Source organism: Grampus griseus, assembly GCF_964374135.1.
Source record: "Grampus griseus genome assembly, chromosome: 16".
NCBI classification, from domain to species: domain Eukaryota; kingdom Metazoa; phylum Chordata; class Mammalia; order Artiodactyla; family Delphinidae; genus Grampus; species Grampus griseus.
Genome location: NC_139010.1, coordinates 60322144 through 60338773, shown reverse-complemented (window position 1 = coordinate 60338773; position 16630 = coordinate 60322144). Strand labels below are relative to the sequence as shown.

General features: G+C 42.5%; 1 protein-coding gene across 14 annotated transcripts in view; it reads right to left on the bottom strand.

Annotated features, from left to right (window-relative positions):
- Positions 1-14803, bottom strand: part of GBF1 (golgi brefeldin A resistant guanine nucleotide exchange factor 1) — a 122588-nt gene extending 107785 nt beyond the window's left edge. For 11 of the 14 annotated variants that reach the window (XM_082673046.1, XM_082673054.1, XM_082673059.1 and 8 more), the window contains exons 1-2: positions 14569-14803; positions 616-724 (exon numbers count right to left, since the gene is read on the bottom strand). In XM_082673046.1, the coding sequence (XP_082529172.1) occupies positions 616-711 (96 nt within the window). In that variant the 5' untranslated portion in view covers positions 712-724; positions 14569-14803. Of the gene's footprint in view, positions 1-615; positions 725-14568 lie in introns of those variants that run through there. The other 3 variants (XM_082673050.1, XM_082673051.1, XM_082673049.1) reach the window with 2 other exon arrangements.
- Positions 14804-16630: the final 1827 nt, after the last annotated feature.

The window sequence follows — 16630 nt, the reverse complement described above, 5'->3', positions numbered from 1 at the left end:
AAATGAACATAAGAAATTTCTAAACACACATACACATATTCACCAAGTTGGAAATGTCTAAACTTAATTTTACAATTGTACCAAAAACTGTCTTACACAACTGTACAAAAAATATCCTTGAACATACAAATACAATAAAGAAAGTCCGCTTTACAACAGGTAATCTTACTCATCTGATTGGCAAGATATGGTCTGCTCTATATAAGAAAAGTTGCTGAATTCCCAAGGAGTACCATTACCAAGCCATACTCCATGTATCAATAACTAAACTAACTGAAATGAATTCGATAGCTAATTATAGTTCTTGGGAATTAGAAGATAAGGAATCTTTCTGACATTTTTAGGCATATAAAAGAGATCCCAAGTGTTTGCTTAAGTTGTTTATGAAAACAGCTAGAAGAAAAATGGTATCATCTTTTGGCTTCCAGAGAAAAAAACGCAGCTTATAAATTTGACTCTAGTTGAAATAAAACAAAACGGTCCTTGAAACCCTTCTGAAAAACACTGAATTCCTACTATTATCATTATTACCAGGAAATTGATTACTGTTTTAACCACACACCAGATCCCCTACAGCAACTCAGTGACCAGGTTCTCTACCCACTGCCCACTTACCAGTGGAGTATGGGTGCTCCATCGCGCATTTCGTTTGATGGCCCCAACCACAATGCTAATTTCCCCTTGAATGATGTAAATATTTTTATCCACCATCCTGGCAAACCTACTGAAACAGTGAAGAGAAAAGTTAGTTAATATTTGGTTACCCAAGAGCACACCCATGCTTAAATCAGTATCTGATAAGGTCAGAACTACGATTTAACTTTTCAGTACCAAGATTTCCCACCTGTAATACTAAGATGGGATGAAGCCCTTCTTATGTTATGAATCCAACTACCTGGCTCTTCTAGAGGTCTCTGCAAGTTCAAGATACAACTCAAAAAGCATCACACCAGAAACTTTTCAAAGGCACCTCAACAACCTCTAACAAGCATGTCAAATTCTTCAAAGTCAATTGTCCCCCAAATCTCTCCTACGAATCATACAGATATGCAGATACATCCATGTTGCTAGTTTGTTAAAGAAATATTTCAGATCTTCCTTTTGTTCTTCCTTTTTTATCAACTCAATAAATAATGAAGGTTTAAGTTAAAAGAAAAGAATGAAGGCTGTTAGAAAAATAGCCCTGGTCTGGAACCACAGTTACAATGTCAATTTATAGACTGCATCCATTCTGCCAAGTCAGCTCCAGAAAATTGGACAGTGGCAGTGATGCAACCTTTGAAAAGTTCTGAAAAGTCAAGTTCACTTGCTTATAGCAGGAAATCGCTAATAAGCAGACTGTAAGGTAGACTCTTCTTGGCATAGAGAAAACCCTAGGAACATGTAAAATCAACCTAATCACTTCCCATTCTTTAGAAATCCTCCTGAGAAAAGACAAAATTTTAAAAAACGAAAGGGATAGAAAGCAGGGTAGGGGAGACATACAGTTAGACAAACATTTATATCAGGCTCAAGGAAAATTAAAAAAGTAAGGCTAACAGAGTAAGGAAAGGAATTCCAAAAATATTTACTTAATAAGCACCTACTATGCATAAGGCATCTTTCAGAGTGCTAAGGATACAAAGCAAATAAGACATGGAAAGAGCTTCAGGCATACTGTGGAATGAAAAAAAAATTGTAATGCATGACTGTATGTTGCCAACTATGTAAAAACCAACCAACCAACCGACCTTACATAAAATACTAGATTTTTGTTTTCAAAAATATACCGTATTTAACATACAGTAAGATATAGAGAGAATATAACAACCAGTATCCAGATTAAGAACAGTACAACTGAAGTCTCTGTGTGTCCTCCCTAATTACATCCTTCTCTCTTTCATCTATAGGTCCCACTATTCTTTTCTTTATAAATTTATTTACTTACTTATTTATTTATTTATTATTTTTGGCTGCGTTGGGTCTTTGTCGCTGCACACGGGCTTTTCTCTAGTTACGGCGAGTGGGGCCTACTCTTTGTTGTGGTGTGCGGGCTTCTCATTGGGTAGCTTCTCTTGTTGCAGAGCACGGGCTCTAGGCACGCGAGTTTCAGTAGTTGTGGCACTCGGGCTCAGTAGTTGCGGCTCGCAGGCTCTAGAACGCAGGCTCATAGTTGTGGCGCACAGGCTTAGTCGCTCTGCAGCATGTGGGATCCTCCCGGACCAGGGCTTGAACCTGTGTCCCCTGCATTGGCAGGCGGATTCTTCACCACTGTGCCACCAGAGAAGCCCTGGTCCCACTACTCTTAATCTGATGTTTATTAAACTTTTATGTTGCTTTATACTTTTACTTCATTGATATGTATCTCTAGACAATATGTATCATTCTGCATATTTTTATATTTTGTATAATTAATATCATTTTGTATGTATTCTTCTGCAATTTGCCTTTTTCCCTTGAAACATTATGTTTGTGAGTCATCTATGTTGTTAAGTATACTTAATGTATTTTGTACAGGCATATAAAGAGATATATAACACAGAATAAAAGGTCTGGGCAGATGTACCCCAAACTCAACAATCATAGTCATCTCTAGAGAAGGTACTATGAAATCAGGGTGTAATCAGAGGATACTTAGCCTTATCTATATTTTAATTTTTTACAAGGAGAACATATTACTGTACCATCAATATAATTAAAAATTAATAATTATGAAAGAAATGAGATACAATTTCTGCCCTTGAGGCATTTACAGAGTTCAGTAGGATCTAAAAGAAAACTGAGCCAGAGACATGGAGGGAAGAAAAGCACCCTGAAAGTAGCTCTATTTGCATATTTTTTACACAAGAAAGTGAGAAGAATGAAAACCACTATGATAAAGGAAAAAAGAACTGGTACAAATTTTGTCCAGGCCCGTAACACCTCTCCCAATCCACAAGGGAACCCAACAAAAGACAACACTTATTTTAAAGACAATTTAAAGAAACAACTAGGTTACTCTCAGAAGACTAAATGCTCTAGACACACAACAATGTTCTCTTCAATGAATAGATAAGATTCAATGATGAGAACATACCACAATGAAGAGGAGGAGAACCAAGAAGTGTAAGAAAGATAAACAAATTCAAAAATAGAGTATCAGGGGCTTCCCTGGTGGCGCAGTGGTTGAGAGTCAGCCTGCCAATTCAGGGGACACAGGCTCGTGCCCTGGTCCGGGAAGATCCCACATAACGCGGAGCAGCTGACGCCCATGAGCCATGGCCGCTGAGCCTGCGCGTCTGGAGCCTGTGCTCCGCAACGGGAGAGGCCACAACAGTAAGAGGCCTTCGTACCACCAAAAAATAAAAAAAAAAAAGTATCAGAAAAGAAAAGATAAAATCTCTAGTATCTCTCCTTCCTTAAATTATTTAGGCAAGATGAATATGCTCTAGATCTCTGGATTTTTTTTTAATACATGTTACATTTTATTTTATTTATTTATTTTTATATATTTATTTTGGCTGCATCGGGTCTTAGTTGCGGCACGCAGAATCTTCACTGCAGCATGCATGATCTTTTGTTGTGGCGTGCAGGCTTCTCTCTAGTTGTGACACGCAGACTCTAGAGCACGTGGGCTCTGTAGTTTGCGGCACACAGGCTCTCTAGTTGAGGTGTGCAGGCTCAGCAGTTAAGGCACGCAGGCTTAGCTGCCCTGTGGCGTGTGGGATCCTAGTTCCCCAACCGGGGATCAAACCCATGTCCCCTGCATTGGAAGGCAGATTCTTAACCACTGGACCACCAGGGAAGTTCCTGGAAGGTTTTTTTTAAGAAACTCCTAACAACACGGGGAGGGGGAAGGGTAAGCTGGGACAAAGTGAGAGAGTGGCATGGACTTATATATACTACCAAATGTAAAATAGGTAGCTAGTGGGAAGCAGCCACATAGCACAAGGAGATCAGTTCAGTGCTTTGTGACCACCTAGAGGGGTGGGATAGGGAGGGTGGGAGAGAGACGCAAGAGGGAGGAGATATGGGGATATATGTATATGTATAGCTGATTCACTTTGTTATAAAGCAGAAACTAACACACCGTTGTAAAGCAGTTATACTCCAATAAAGATGTTAAGGGACTTCCCTGGTGGCACAGAGGTTGGGAGTCCACCTACCATTGCAGGGGACACATTGCAGGGGGGGTTCGAGCCCTGGTCTGGAAAGATCCCACATGCCATGGAGCAACTAAGCCCGTGCGCCACAACTACTGAGCCACATGCCACAACTACTGAAGCCCGCACGCCTAGAGCCTGTGTTCCGCAGCAAGAGAAGCCACCGCAATGAGAAGCCCGCGCACCGCAACAAAGAGCAGCCCCTGCTCACTGCAACTAGAGAAAGCCCGTGCAGCAATGAAGATCCAACGCAGCCAAAAATTAATTAATTAATTTAAAAAAAAAAAAAAAGAAAGAAAACTCCTAACAGAGGTTGCCTCCAGAGAAAGGAACTGGGGAACAGTGGTGAGAGGAAGACTTATTTTTCTCTACATATTCTTTTGTACTTTTTGAATTCTGTGTCACATACATATATTACTTATTTTTAAATTTTAATTAACAGATTTTTTTAATGAGTAGGCGCTACAGAAAAGTAGTTGTATTATTCCATGTATAAATGATTAAGAGCAGCAATCAAAGTTAATTAACTAACAAACATTTATTTCAGTCAACCAGATATTACTTAGCACATGCTAAGCAAAATGCTAGACAGAGTCATACAGAATTGTCCCTACCCACCCACAAGGAATTTATAATCTAGTAAATTAAACACATACATCTACACACAAACCCATACATATCTCCAATACATAAGTGATACACAGTGTCACAGTAGTGAAGCAAAGAAAATTATTTCTGGCAGAGGACCCTGAAAAGGCAAATGAAAGACAGGATTCAAACAGTCAAAAACACAAGGAGAGAATGGCAAGAGTAAAGGCTTATTGGTAGGAAAATGCAATATGTATTTAGGGGGTCATGATTATTCCAGACTTGTTGGAACATTATTCCTAGGAGAATAACAGCATGTAAAGCTAGAAAAGCAAGTTGTAGGGGGAGCATATCATGGAGGGCTTTCAATATATATAGTACATATACAGACTACCTATCATTGTAAAAAATATTTTGGGGGGCCTGGAGGGGGCCACTATAAAATAAGAATATTTAATTTCTCTCTCTTTTTTTTTTTGGCTGTGCTGCGCGGCATGTGGGATCTTAGTTTCCCAACCAGGGATCAAACCCGCGCCCCCTGCAGTGGAAGTGCAGAGTCTTAACCACTGGACCACTGGGGAAGTCCGTTTAATTTCTCTTTTAAAGAACTAAGAGAATGAGAGAAAACACCTATACTGAGAACAACACAGCAACAAGTAAATAACAAACACTACACTACAAATTGCAAACAAAAGTGTCAACAGGACTTAACTGAGATCTAATAGGATCTACATGCTATTTGGAAGGCTTTCTGGAGGAAATAAATTTTGAACTGGGATACCAACTGAAATAATCAACCTAACACTCAATCAAAATTCATTAGGCATCAGAAGCTAACAATTTTCTAAGATAGCAAAGATCTAAGCAAAAAATCACTGTCTTAAGTTTCTTAGTAAAAAAGAAACATCTCAGGAATAAAGAGGAATTATTTTCAAGGACTATGCAGAGTTGCCTAATCTCCCTCCAAGCCTGAGCATGTCTCCTCACCCAAGAATCTCCCAAGGGAATTTGCCCTTGATGCTCAAATGGGAAGCTCCAATGAACCACTTGCTGTCTGGTAGCCAATGGCCTAGAACCCCTTGCCGTAAGGTCACAAAGGCCGGCAGAGACCTCACGAGTATGGTAGAAAAGAACTTAAGGTTTACCTTTTATCAGAAATAATATGAGAAGGAATGACCAAATACACACCAACGAATATCCCCCAGCCAAATAAGCTAGTGGTTTATCTGCTCAGAGACTGCGAGCAACATAGATTCTTTGAAAGCACGATCTGTTTAAAGCTGGGCCTTATAGGATTACAATGGTGCTTTGCTGCATTCTGCAACTGGCAACTCCCTCTAGATCTAAACAAAAGCAGGAGAAACAGAAACAATAAATTGGATCCTTCATGGAATACCAAAAATTCTCTTTAGAATGAGTTAAAGACTTAAATGTAAAAAAGCAAAACCTGAAAACTTTTAGAATATAAGAGGGCGTTCCCTGGTGGTCTAGTGGTTAGGATTTAGCGCTTTCACTGCCGTGGCTCAGGTTTAATCCCTGGTTGGGGAACTGAGATCCCACAAGCCACGTGGCGTGGCCAAAAAAATATATGAGAATATTTTTATAATTTCAGCATAGGGGAGACGTACCTAAATAGGAAACAAAAAGCAGAACCCATAAAAAAAAAACTGGTAAATTAAACCATGTTAAAATTAAAGACATTTATTCAAAAGACACCATAAAAAAGAGGAAAAGATAAATCACAAACTGGGAGAAAATATATGTAACACATATAATAAAGAAGCAAAGAAGAATGGATAAAGAAGATGTGGTACATATATACAACAGAATATTACTCAGCCATAAAAAGGAACGAAATTGGGTCATTTGTAGAGACATGGATGGACCTAGAGACTGTCATAGAGAGTGAAGTAAGTCAGAAAGAGAAAAACGAATAACATATTAACGCATATATATGGAATCTGAAAAAAAATGGTATAGACGATCTTATTTACAAAGCAGAAATAGAGACACAGACACAGAGAAAAAAACGTATGGATACAAAGTGGGAAAGGGGCTGGGGTGGGGGTGGGGGGATGAGCTGGGAGATTGGGATTGACATATATACACTATTGATACTATGTATCAAATAGATAACTTCTGGCAACCTGCTATATAGTACAGAGAACTCTATCAATGCTCTGTGGTGACCTAAATGGTAAGGAAATCCAAAAAAAGAGGGGATATATGTATACGTATAGCTAATTCACTTTGCTGTACAGTAGAAACTAACACAGTATTGTAAAGCAACTATAATCCAATAAAAATTTAAAAAAAAAAGAAGCAATATCCATAATATAACTGCTACAAAACTATAAGGATAGACATATAAACCCTCCCCAAAACTGGCAACAGACATGAACAGGCATTTCACAGAATAAGGAAAATACAAACAGTAAATATATATACGAAAAGACTATGAGCTTCATTAATAGTCAATAAAATTACAAAATAAGATTATTAATGAGAAACCATTTTACACCTCCAAAATAGCACAAAATTTTAATTTGACAATACCAAAAGTTGGTAAAAATACAGACCAAGTGGCTGTTGAGTCTGTAAATTGATACAACTCATTTGGATAACAATTTGGCATTATCTTGCAAAGTTGAAGAAGTTCATATGCTATACCTCAGCAATTCCACTGCTAAGACTATACCCCAGGGAAATGAACAAAAAATTTACAACAGTTGGCTAAGGGGAGGGGAGACGTGACTAATAGGGAAGGGCATACCCGCTGCCCCAGTTTTGGTAATGTTCTGTTTTTAAGCTGGGTTGGGGACACTGATGTCCCTTATATGCTGTATAAACCCTAACCCTTACTCATTCCATCCAAAAGTCAATGAGAGAATCAGAATACCACAGTGGTATTCCTGACTGTTATTACCTGTATGATCTTAGCCAAGTTTCTTAGCCTCTCTGATTCCCAGTTTACAGTTCTGCATTGCATAATGGAGATAGTACCTCCTCACCCATTTGTTGTAAGGCCTGGCATGCTATTAGGAATATTAAAACCCAAAAAAAGGTTGGCTGTTATTATGATAATGCCTGCTCTGTTAAGTCTTCCCTGGCTAACCCACTCCCCCAGAGAGTATTAGTACTCCTTTTTTGTCACCCCATGGCACAGGACATACCTCTATTTAAACATATCTTATACTCATTTATAATTATTTATTTAATCTCTCTCTCCCATGAGTCTATGAGCCTCTCAGAAAGAGACCATAATTTATCACCTTTTTATCCTCAATGCCTAACATATAGTAAGAAAAATGATAAATACTGAATGAACAAATGAATAACTGAAAGAATATCAAGACTGACTCTTCAGTATTGGTACAGCTCACATCCACCTCTTGTGAGAACAATTACTTCATAGAAGACAAGGACTCTACGCCAGGCAGGCAAACCTTCTTTCTGTATCCCATGTTTGTTTCTGTACTAGAAGTTACAAATCTTCCATATTAGGCACTCTATGGACAAAAAGAACCCACATTTATCCACCAGTCAAATCATAATGCTTCTGTTTTCACATGTATCTTCCTGAAGTCTTCTCATATGCTATTTGCATGTTCACATTTCTTCTGTGAAATATACAATTCTTTATGTAATTGTCCATTCTTCCCATATGTATATATGTGTCTTATTTTCTTTGGTTCTAAATAGATTATTAGTGCTCGCTTCGGCAGCACATATACTAAATAGATTATTAGTAGACCATTAAGTTATTTTTTTTCTTCATTGCTTAAAAGTTGTTCTTATTCAATTAGAAATTAGATTCTCCAAAGGCAAAGACTCAGGTTTTTTTTCTTTTTCATGGTGCTTTGATGTCTAATACAGAGCTATGTAAACCACGAAAACCCTGATGGGCTTTCTGAGAGGAAAGAAGGTACCAGGGAGCTGAACAACCATCAGCTGGCCCTTCTGAGGTTTATTTTCACTCGATCTCTCAAACATCCCAGAGAAGCACCAAAGACACAGAGTTTTTAAGGTTTCCAGAGCTAGCCAAGGAACGCGCCATAGTTCTGTGTTTTGTTGAGAGTGACCCAAAATTACTAAACTAGTAAACAACTTGCTAGACTCAAGAAATTTACTCAAAGGGTGGAGGTAAGAGAAAATCAAACCAAGAAAAAAGCTGGTGCCCTGACAGGATACAACTGGAAAATCCTCCCAACCTGATAATCAGGTGACCAGTGTACCTCAGCTCTGCCATTCCCCCTCCTCCCTCTATGGAGATTCTGAGGTTATCCCAAGAATTATATGCAAGGTGAGCTACTGAGATAAGCTCAAAGTTGTCCTAAGATGCCCCTTCTGCCAGCTTGGAGATGAAAAATGAAACAAGACTTCTTTCCCCCACTCATCTTTTAACCACTCAGGGCACCGAACATGACAACTAATGGTGAAAGTTGGCTGAGTACGACAAAGATTAAAAAGTGAGCCTGGTGGGCTTCCCTGGTGGCTCAGTGGTTAAGAATCTGCCTGCCAATGCAGGGGACACGGGTTCAAGTCCTGGTCCAGAAAGATCCCACATGCCTCAGAGCAACTAAGCCCATGTGCCACAACTACTTAGCCTATGCTCTAGAGCCCACGAGCCACAACTACTGAGCCCATGCACCGCAACTATTGAAGCCCGTGTGCCTAGAGCCCGTGCTCTGCAACAAGAGAGGCCACCGCAATGAGAAGCCCACACACTGCAAAGAAGAGCAGTTCCCGCTCACTGCAACTAGAGAAAGCCCGGGGGCAGCAATGAAGACCCAAAGCAGCCATAAATAAATAAATAAATCTATTAAAAAAAAAAAGTGAGCCTGGGGACTTCCCTCATGGCCCAATGGTTAAGAATCCGCCTTCCAATGCAGGGAACATGGGTTCGATTCCTGGTCGGGGAACTAAGATCCCACATGCTGTGGGGCAACTAAGCCCGTGTGCTCTAGAGCCTGTGTGCCACAACTGGAGAGCCCATGCGCCACAATTAGAGAGCCCGTGCACTGCAACTACTGAGCGTGTGCACTCTGCAGCCTACACGCCAAAACTAGAGAGAAGCCTGCACACAGCGAAGAGCCTGCGTGCCGCAACGAAAGATCCTGCATGCTGCAACTAAGACCCAACACGGCCAAATAAAAAAATAAATAAAAAGAACCCCCCCATATCGTTCTTTAAAAAAAAAAAAAGTGAGTCTGGAGGACTTCCCTGGTGGCACAGTGGTTAAGAATCCGCCTGCGGGCTTCCCTGGTGGTGCAGTGGTTAAGAATCCGCCTTCCAATGCAGGGGACACAAGTTCGAGCCCTGGTCCAGGAAGACCCCACATGGCACGGAGCAACTAAGCCCATGCACCACAACTACTAAGCCTGTGCTCTAGAGTCCGCAAGCCACAACTACTGAGCCCGCATGTCACAACTACTGAAGCCCGTACACCTAGAGCCCATGCTCCGCAATGAGAAGCCCGCACACTGCAACGCAGAGTAGGCTCCCACTCGCCGCAACTAGAGAAAGCCCGCATGCAGCAACAAAGACCCAACGCAGCCAAAAATAAATAAATAAATAAATAAAAAGGAAAAACAAAGTGAGTTGTATGATTGTACGTAGAGAATTGCAGTGATTAAGTCTCATAAGGCCTGCCCGTTTTGTATATCAGGGGTCATCCTCCACTGTCATCAGGCAGAATCTAGTCCACAGACATACATTTTTCCTCCTGTAAAAGGTTTTTAAATAATTTAACTAGTTGCCAACAGTTTAAAACACAATGATCTGAATTCCCAGTTTCTCTTGAAAAATAGGAAGAATGGTCATACTGTGCCCACATTCCAGTACACTACAGTCACTAGTACATCCTAATACATTCCCTCCTGGCTCACTTCCCTCATTTACATTACCTGCCTGATACTCAGGCATTTGAGCTTGTAATCCCTGCTTTATTTACATGATGGCAACAAATCATTACTTCCATGATCACATCCACTGCAACTGGGGCCCCAAATCACCACAGTGCCCTACTACATTTTCATTTAATTTAAACAACTGCTGTGGAACACACTGAAATACAGAAAAAGAGGAACAATAAAAACTGAACACCTGCCAATTACATTTACAAAGCTCTTCCAGCCAGAGATAAAATGAACCTCCCTTTCTCCCTTCAACTCAACCCCACAATTACCCCAACAGCAGAATCACTCTAATTAGTCACCTTGAACCACAGGGACAGACTGTGATCACTCAACCGAAGTGGTGTAAAAAGACTAGGCTGATCCTTCCAGTGAGTACTGTATAAATACAATGGGTCTCCTCAAAAGCAGGAGCTGTGTCTTTTTCCTCTCCAGCTGCTCACACTAGCCAGTCTAAGTACCCTATCAATGAAGTTATTATCTAAAAGTAGCAGTCATTCTGCCTTCTGGAACACGGGGAAGTGAACTAGTAGTGTAACTCTGAGAACTTCGAGTTCAACTGGGATTGGTGCCCAGCTACTCATGAGGAGATGTGCCTACAACCTGAGTTCCGACTGTGCCAATGAGCATCAACGTCAAGGTTAGAACATACTGTCTACCACCACCTTTAAAAAGAAGCTGAAGAAAAAAAAAAAAAAAAAGCTTAAATACAAGTCTTGAAGGAAAAACAAATTTTCTGATCTGGGATGGGGGCTGGGAGTAAAGAACTATTCCTATCCAGAAAATGACTTTTTAAAGTAAGAAAAGGTAAAATCTTGTTGCCTGACTTAACCTCCAGGCCCAACTGAAAAGATGCTGAACTGGTCACACTATCAACCCAAAGACTAGACTGCCTATTATGCAAAGCATTATCAACTCAACAGGGCTCAACAGGGCATATCAACCCAGATGAGAAAGGCAGACCCATCAAACCTGGATACTTCCCGAGGTGACTATGTCATTTCATTAGCCATTCTAAATTACTTTTTTGGAAATTCTACAATATAGATCAGCAAGTTAAAATGCAAACAGTTTCCTATACCATTTCCACCTCACTTATTTTATTTATTTACTTACTTTCTTATTTATTTATTTATTTATGGCTGTGTTGGGTCTTCGATGCTGCGCACGGGCTCTCTCTAGTTGCGGCTAGCAGAGGCTACTCTTCGTTGCGGTGCACAGGCCTCTTGTATGGCCTCTCTTGTTACGGAGCACAGGTTCTAGGCACACAGGCTTCATTAGTTGCAGCACTCAGGCTCAGTAGTTGCGGCACGCAGGCCCTAGACTGTGCAGGCTTCAGTAGTTGTGGCGCATGGGCTCAGCAACTGTGGCTTGCGTGCTCTACAGCGCAGGCTCAGCAGTTGTGGCCCATGGGCTTAGCCGTTCCACAGCATGTGGGATCTTCCTGGACTAGGGATCAAACCTGTGTCCCCTGCACTGGCAGGCGGATTCTCAACCACTGCACCACCAGGGAAGTCCCACCCCATTTATTTTAAATCAATAAGTATCAATACAGCAACCTAAATGTCCATAAACAGATGAATGGATAAAGAAGATGTGGTACATATATACAATGGAATATTACTCAGCCATAAAAAGGAACAAAATTGGGTCATCTGCAGAGACGTGGATGGACCTAGAGACTATCATACAGAGTGAAGTAAGTCAGAAAGAGAAAAATAAATATCGTATATTAACACATATATGTGGAATCTAGAAAAATGGTACAGATGAACCTATTTGCAAGGCAGGAATAGAGACACAGATGTAGAGAACGAATGTGTGGACACGGGGTGGGGGAAGGGGGGTGGGATGAATTGGGAGATTGGGATTGACATATATGCACTACCATGTGTAAAAGAGATAGCTAGTGGGAACCTGCTGTACAGTGCAGGGAGCTCAGCTGGGTGCTCTGTCTTGACCTAGATGGGTGGGATGGGGGTGTGGGAGGGAGGCCCATAGAGGGAGGCAATATATGTATACATAATATATACATATAGCTGATTCACTTCCTTGTACAGCAGAAACTAACACAACACTGTAGAGCAACTATACCCCAATTAAAAAAAAAAACAATATAAACAATGCTATCTCCCCTACCAACGTGCGCGCGCGCGCACACACACACACAATTTCAGGAGAGCAGAGTTTAGTCACTCTAGAACCTAGATAGTTTTCCCTTCTAACACAATGAGGTTTTGATCCTTCTTATTACTACCTCACCATGCAAAAGTCCTGACTGCCAGGGCTAGAATCAGGCCACAAGTCAGGATCACATACTAGAACTAATCCTAGGGGGGTCTTCCCTGGTGGTGCAGTGGTAAAGAGTCTGCCTGCCAATGTAGGGGACACGGATTCAAGCTCTGGTCCAGGAATATCCCACATGCTGCGGAGCAACTAAGCCCGTGTGCCACAACTACTGAGGCTGCACTCTACAGCCCACGAGCCACAACTACTGAGCCCACGTGCCGCAACTACTGAAGCCTGTGAACCTAGAGACTGTGCTCCACAGCAAGAGAAGCCACCGCAATGAGAAGCCCGCGCACTGCAACGAAGAGTAGCCCCCGCTCGCCACAACTAGAGAAAAGCCCACGCGCAGCAATAAAGACCCAGTGCAGCCAAAAATAAAATAAATAGGCACAGATAACACTTATTGAGTGTCCACTATATGCTGAAAAGCATTTAGGTTGACATGCTCTAGCTAGACTGGTGCACATACATTGCTACTGCTTTTAAGAAACGCATAAACTGAACAGAGCAATCCCCAAATGGACCTTTCCATTTGCGTCCTCCACAGGGCTCAGAGGAGTGCCTTGTGTACCTAATTTAAAGGCATACAAATTTCTATGTCGTGTATCAAAAGACACTGTACCTACACTCTTCCTCATTTTTAAAGGCATTCTTTACCCTTGAGGGACTTTTATAGCTTTACAATACAACAGTTTATCAAAGATCATCATAGTGCCATAAACTATAGTTTTGGGGTTGTTCCATCATTCACTCTGCAGCCCTGACCCTACCACTTTTTATTTGACTGAACACCTCTCATGACCTCTTCTTACCCACTAAAAATAACAGGCCCAAGTACCAACTTCACAGGTATTCAAATCCCTCTCTGCTCTCGTCCAAATATGTCATAATAGAGTGGCTTCCTTGTGACTGAACTTCATCTCCTTAGGCCAAGTGAAGACCTGGGGAGGAAATGCCAACCAAGAACATACACCAGAAGAGAATATTACACAATATAAAAGATTGTGTAAAAGAAAAAACAGGCTCAGAAGGTAAGTCCAGTGTTTACATACAGTCCCAGACTGGCAGGTGAGCAGCCCCATAAAAGGAAAGCCTTCTCTTAGCCCAGGTCCCCAGGAGGCTGGCCTCAGTCCTTCCACACCTTTTCTCACTACCTGGTCTAGGTTGCATTAGTTCATCATCATTAATGAAGCAGTTCAGCTGAATTAATGAGGCAGTCACACAGAAGTGGGCGCTGCACAAAATCTGGAGAGACTCTCATATCTAAGGTCTAAAAATCAACCCTGAAAAGTAGATACAATACTCTGCAGATTTGCTTTCAGCTTCTGAGGACTGGAGTCTTTAGGATGCAAAAAGCTCCAGAAGAGAGAAACTGAAAGCTAGGTTAAGCCTAGAAACACAGGGAGGATTCCGGTACCCGCAAGGGTTGAAAGGCCAGAGTTGAAGTCGTCCCTCCGGCGGCAGCGGCCTGACCTTTGCCCCCTACACCTCTCCCAGTTCCCTCCCACAGCAATCTCTCCCTCGTCTCGTTCCTGCCCCTGCGTCCTTAACCCACCCCGGCTCATTCAGTTTAAGGGCCCTCCTCCTCTTAGTCCCTCTCGCTATGTCAGGGCGGCCTTCACGACACTGGAACTCTAAGAAGAGACTTCGCTGACCTGTCAGCGGATCCAAAATGGCGGGGCCTAGTCCCAGGACCGGCAGCCGCTGCTCATGTCCAGCCCAGGCCCCGAAGGCGTCCCCGAGCGGCTCTCCCGGCTCTGGTGGCAGATGGGAGCAGGGAAGAAGCCCGTTTCTGGGAGTTGAGGCCGAAGTCAAGGCCCGCAGAATCAGTCAGGAAGAGTCGGCCGGAACGGGCGGTGGAGCCGGCTACCTTCCCTGTCAGCTCACTGACGTGGTAACTAGCCTCAGTCTAGCCCGCTGCCTGGTCACTGCACGAGCCCTGCCGCGCACAGCCAATCATAGGTTGGCATCGTGAAAAGTGGCATTCCAGCAATCCAATCGAAGAAAGGAAATTGGCTTCGGGAGGCGGGTAGTGCCTAAAGAGGCGAGATTACAAGAGAAAGAAAAGGGTAGGCAGGGAATAACCAACGGATATGAGGACTCTCTGAGTGACAGTAGTGAGAAACCAATAAAAAAGGAGAAAGTGCGCTGGGCAGTTGGAGAGGTGGAGTTAGGTAGAGTTCGGTTGCAGTGCACGGTTTGGCAGTGGCTGCTGGGCATTATGGGGAAGAAAGCTACGACTTGCTGGAAAGGGGGCGGAGTCCTTTTTGAGAGCCTGAGTGGACGACCCTACTACCCCTAAGCGCAAGCCCGTCGCCGCTCCCTATTAAAGTCACCTGGGCCAATACCGTGACCCTTGAGGGATCATTTCCTTTCTAGGCAGTTCTGAGCTCCTTCCAGGATGGAGGGAGCAATCTATTCCAACCTCCCTTCCCCCACCGTCGCGTCTGCTTGCCCTGTTTGGCTTCTCATAAATGAATCTGTCCCATCCCAACTTTGTTTCTATGTCTTGTGCCCCATTCCTATCATCCTGAAATAGAGACAATGGGAGGTGACAAAAAGCTTGGATATCTAATCCAGGTCCTTTCATTTTACAGAGCAGGAAATTGAATCCCAGAATGGAAAGATGGCCCCCACCATCTGTATAGCTAGTTAATGACAGAGCAGAGAAACAAACCTAGGTGTCCTCACCCCCAGTCCAGCTCTCTTTTTCACTGCCCATCAATACCTCTTATGCTTTAGTTTATCAGACTGTGACTCCCAGCTCTGACCATCATCCTAAGCCTTGGACACTCTTTACCTACCTAGAAAAAAGATAATCACACAGGTTATTCCACATCACCACTGACAGGAAACTGCAGCCTTTCCTGAAGCCTTAGAAATGCTGAGAGGCCTGAGGGCAAGATACCCACCGCAGTCTTCACTCTCCTGCCCCCAGCTGCCTCTCCCCTGGCAAAAGATGATAGAGGTTGCTAGGATATTTAGAATTACCTATAAGTGAGAGTGTGTAGAAAGAGGACAGAAGGATGAGTTTTCTCCTTGCAGATTGAATGGTGGAATTCCCAGCCCATCTGCTGGAATAAATCCCAGTGTCCCTACAGACCTGAAGAGACTGCTAGGAGACAATGAAAAAAGATACCATCTCTCTCCCCATTTCCTCCCATTTATGGATGACTCAAGTCCAGGGAAGCTCCATTCCTAACCCCATAGGACTGTGGTCTCAAAACCAGACATCCAAAGACCATCCTCGTGCTAGAATCCTCTAATACCAAGAAACCATCAGGCCTGAAATCAGAATTGAAGAACTCCTTAACAGCTTCCTGTACCTGCATGTTGGGCTCCTGATCTCTGGGTCCAGCTGAGGATCTTGCCTCTTTCACCCAACGAGAGTCAGGGGCAGAGGATACAACCACCATAGCACATCTTTCTAGCCCATCTCTGAGCCATTTTCCACCTTCATTTGAAAACTGGGATTTGGTCTCCTGGGCTCATCTCAGATTGAGAGGTCCTGCATAACCAACTGAAAAATCTTCTAAGTGGGACAAAACTCCCTACTACCCTATCTCCACTCCTACATACCTCCAGAAATCAATCAACCTAAAAGTATGAATGGAATTGTGTGTTAGAGATAAGGAGGAGAGAGATGACAATGTCCCAGCCCCTTCTAACCTCCATCATCTTACCAGACAAAACATCTCCCTCTCAGATTTTAGTACT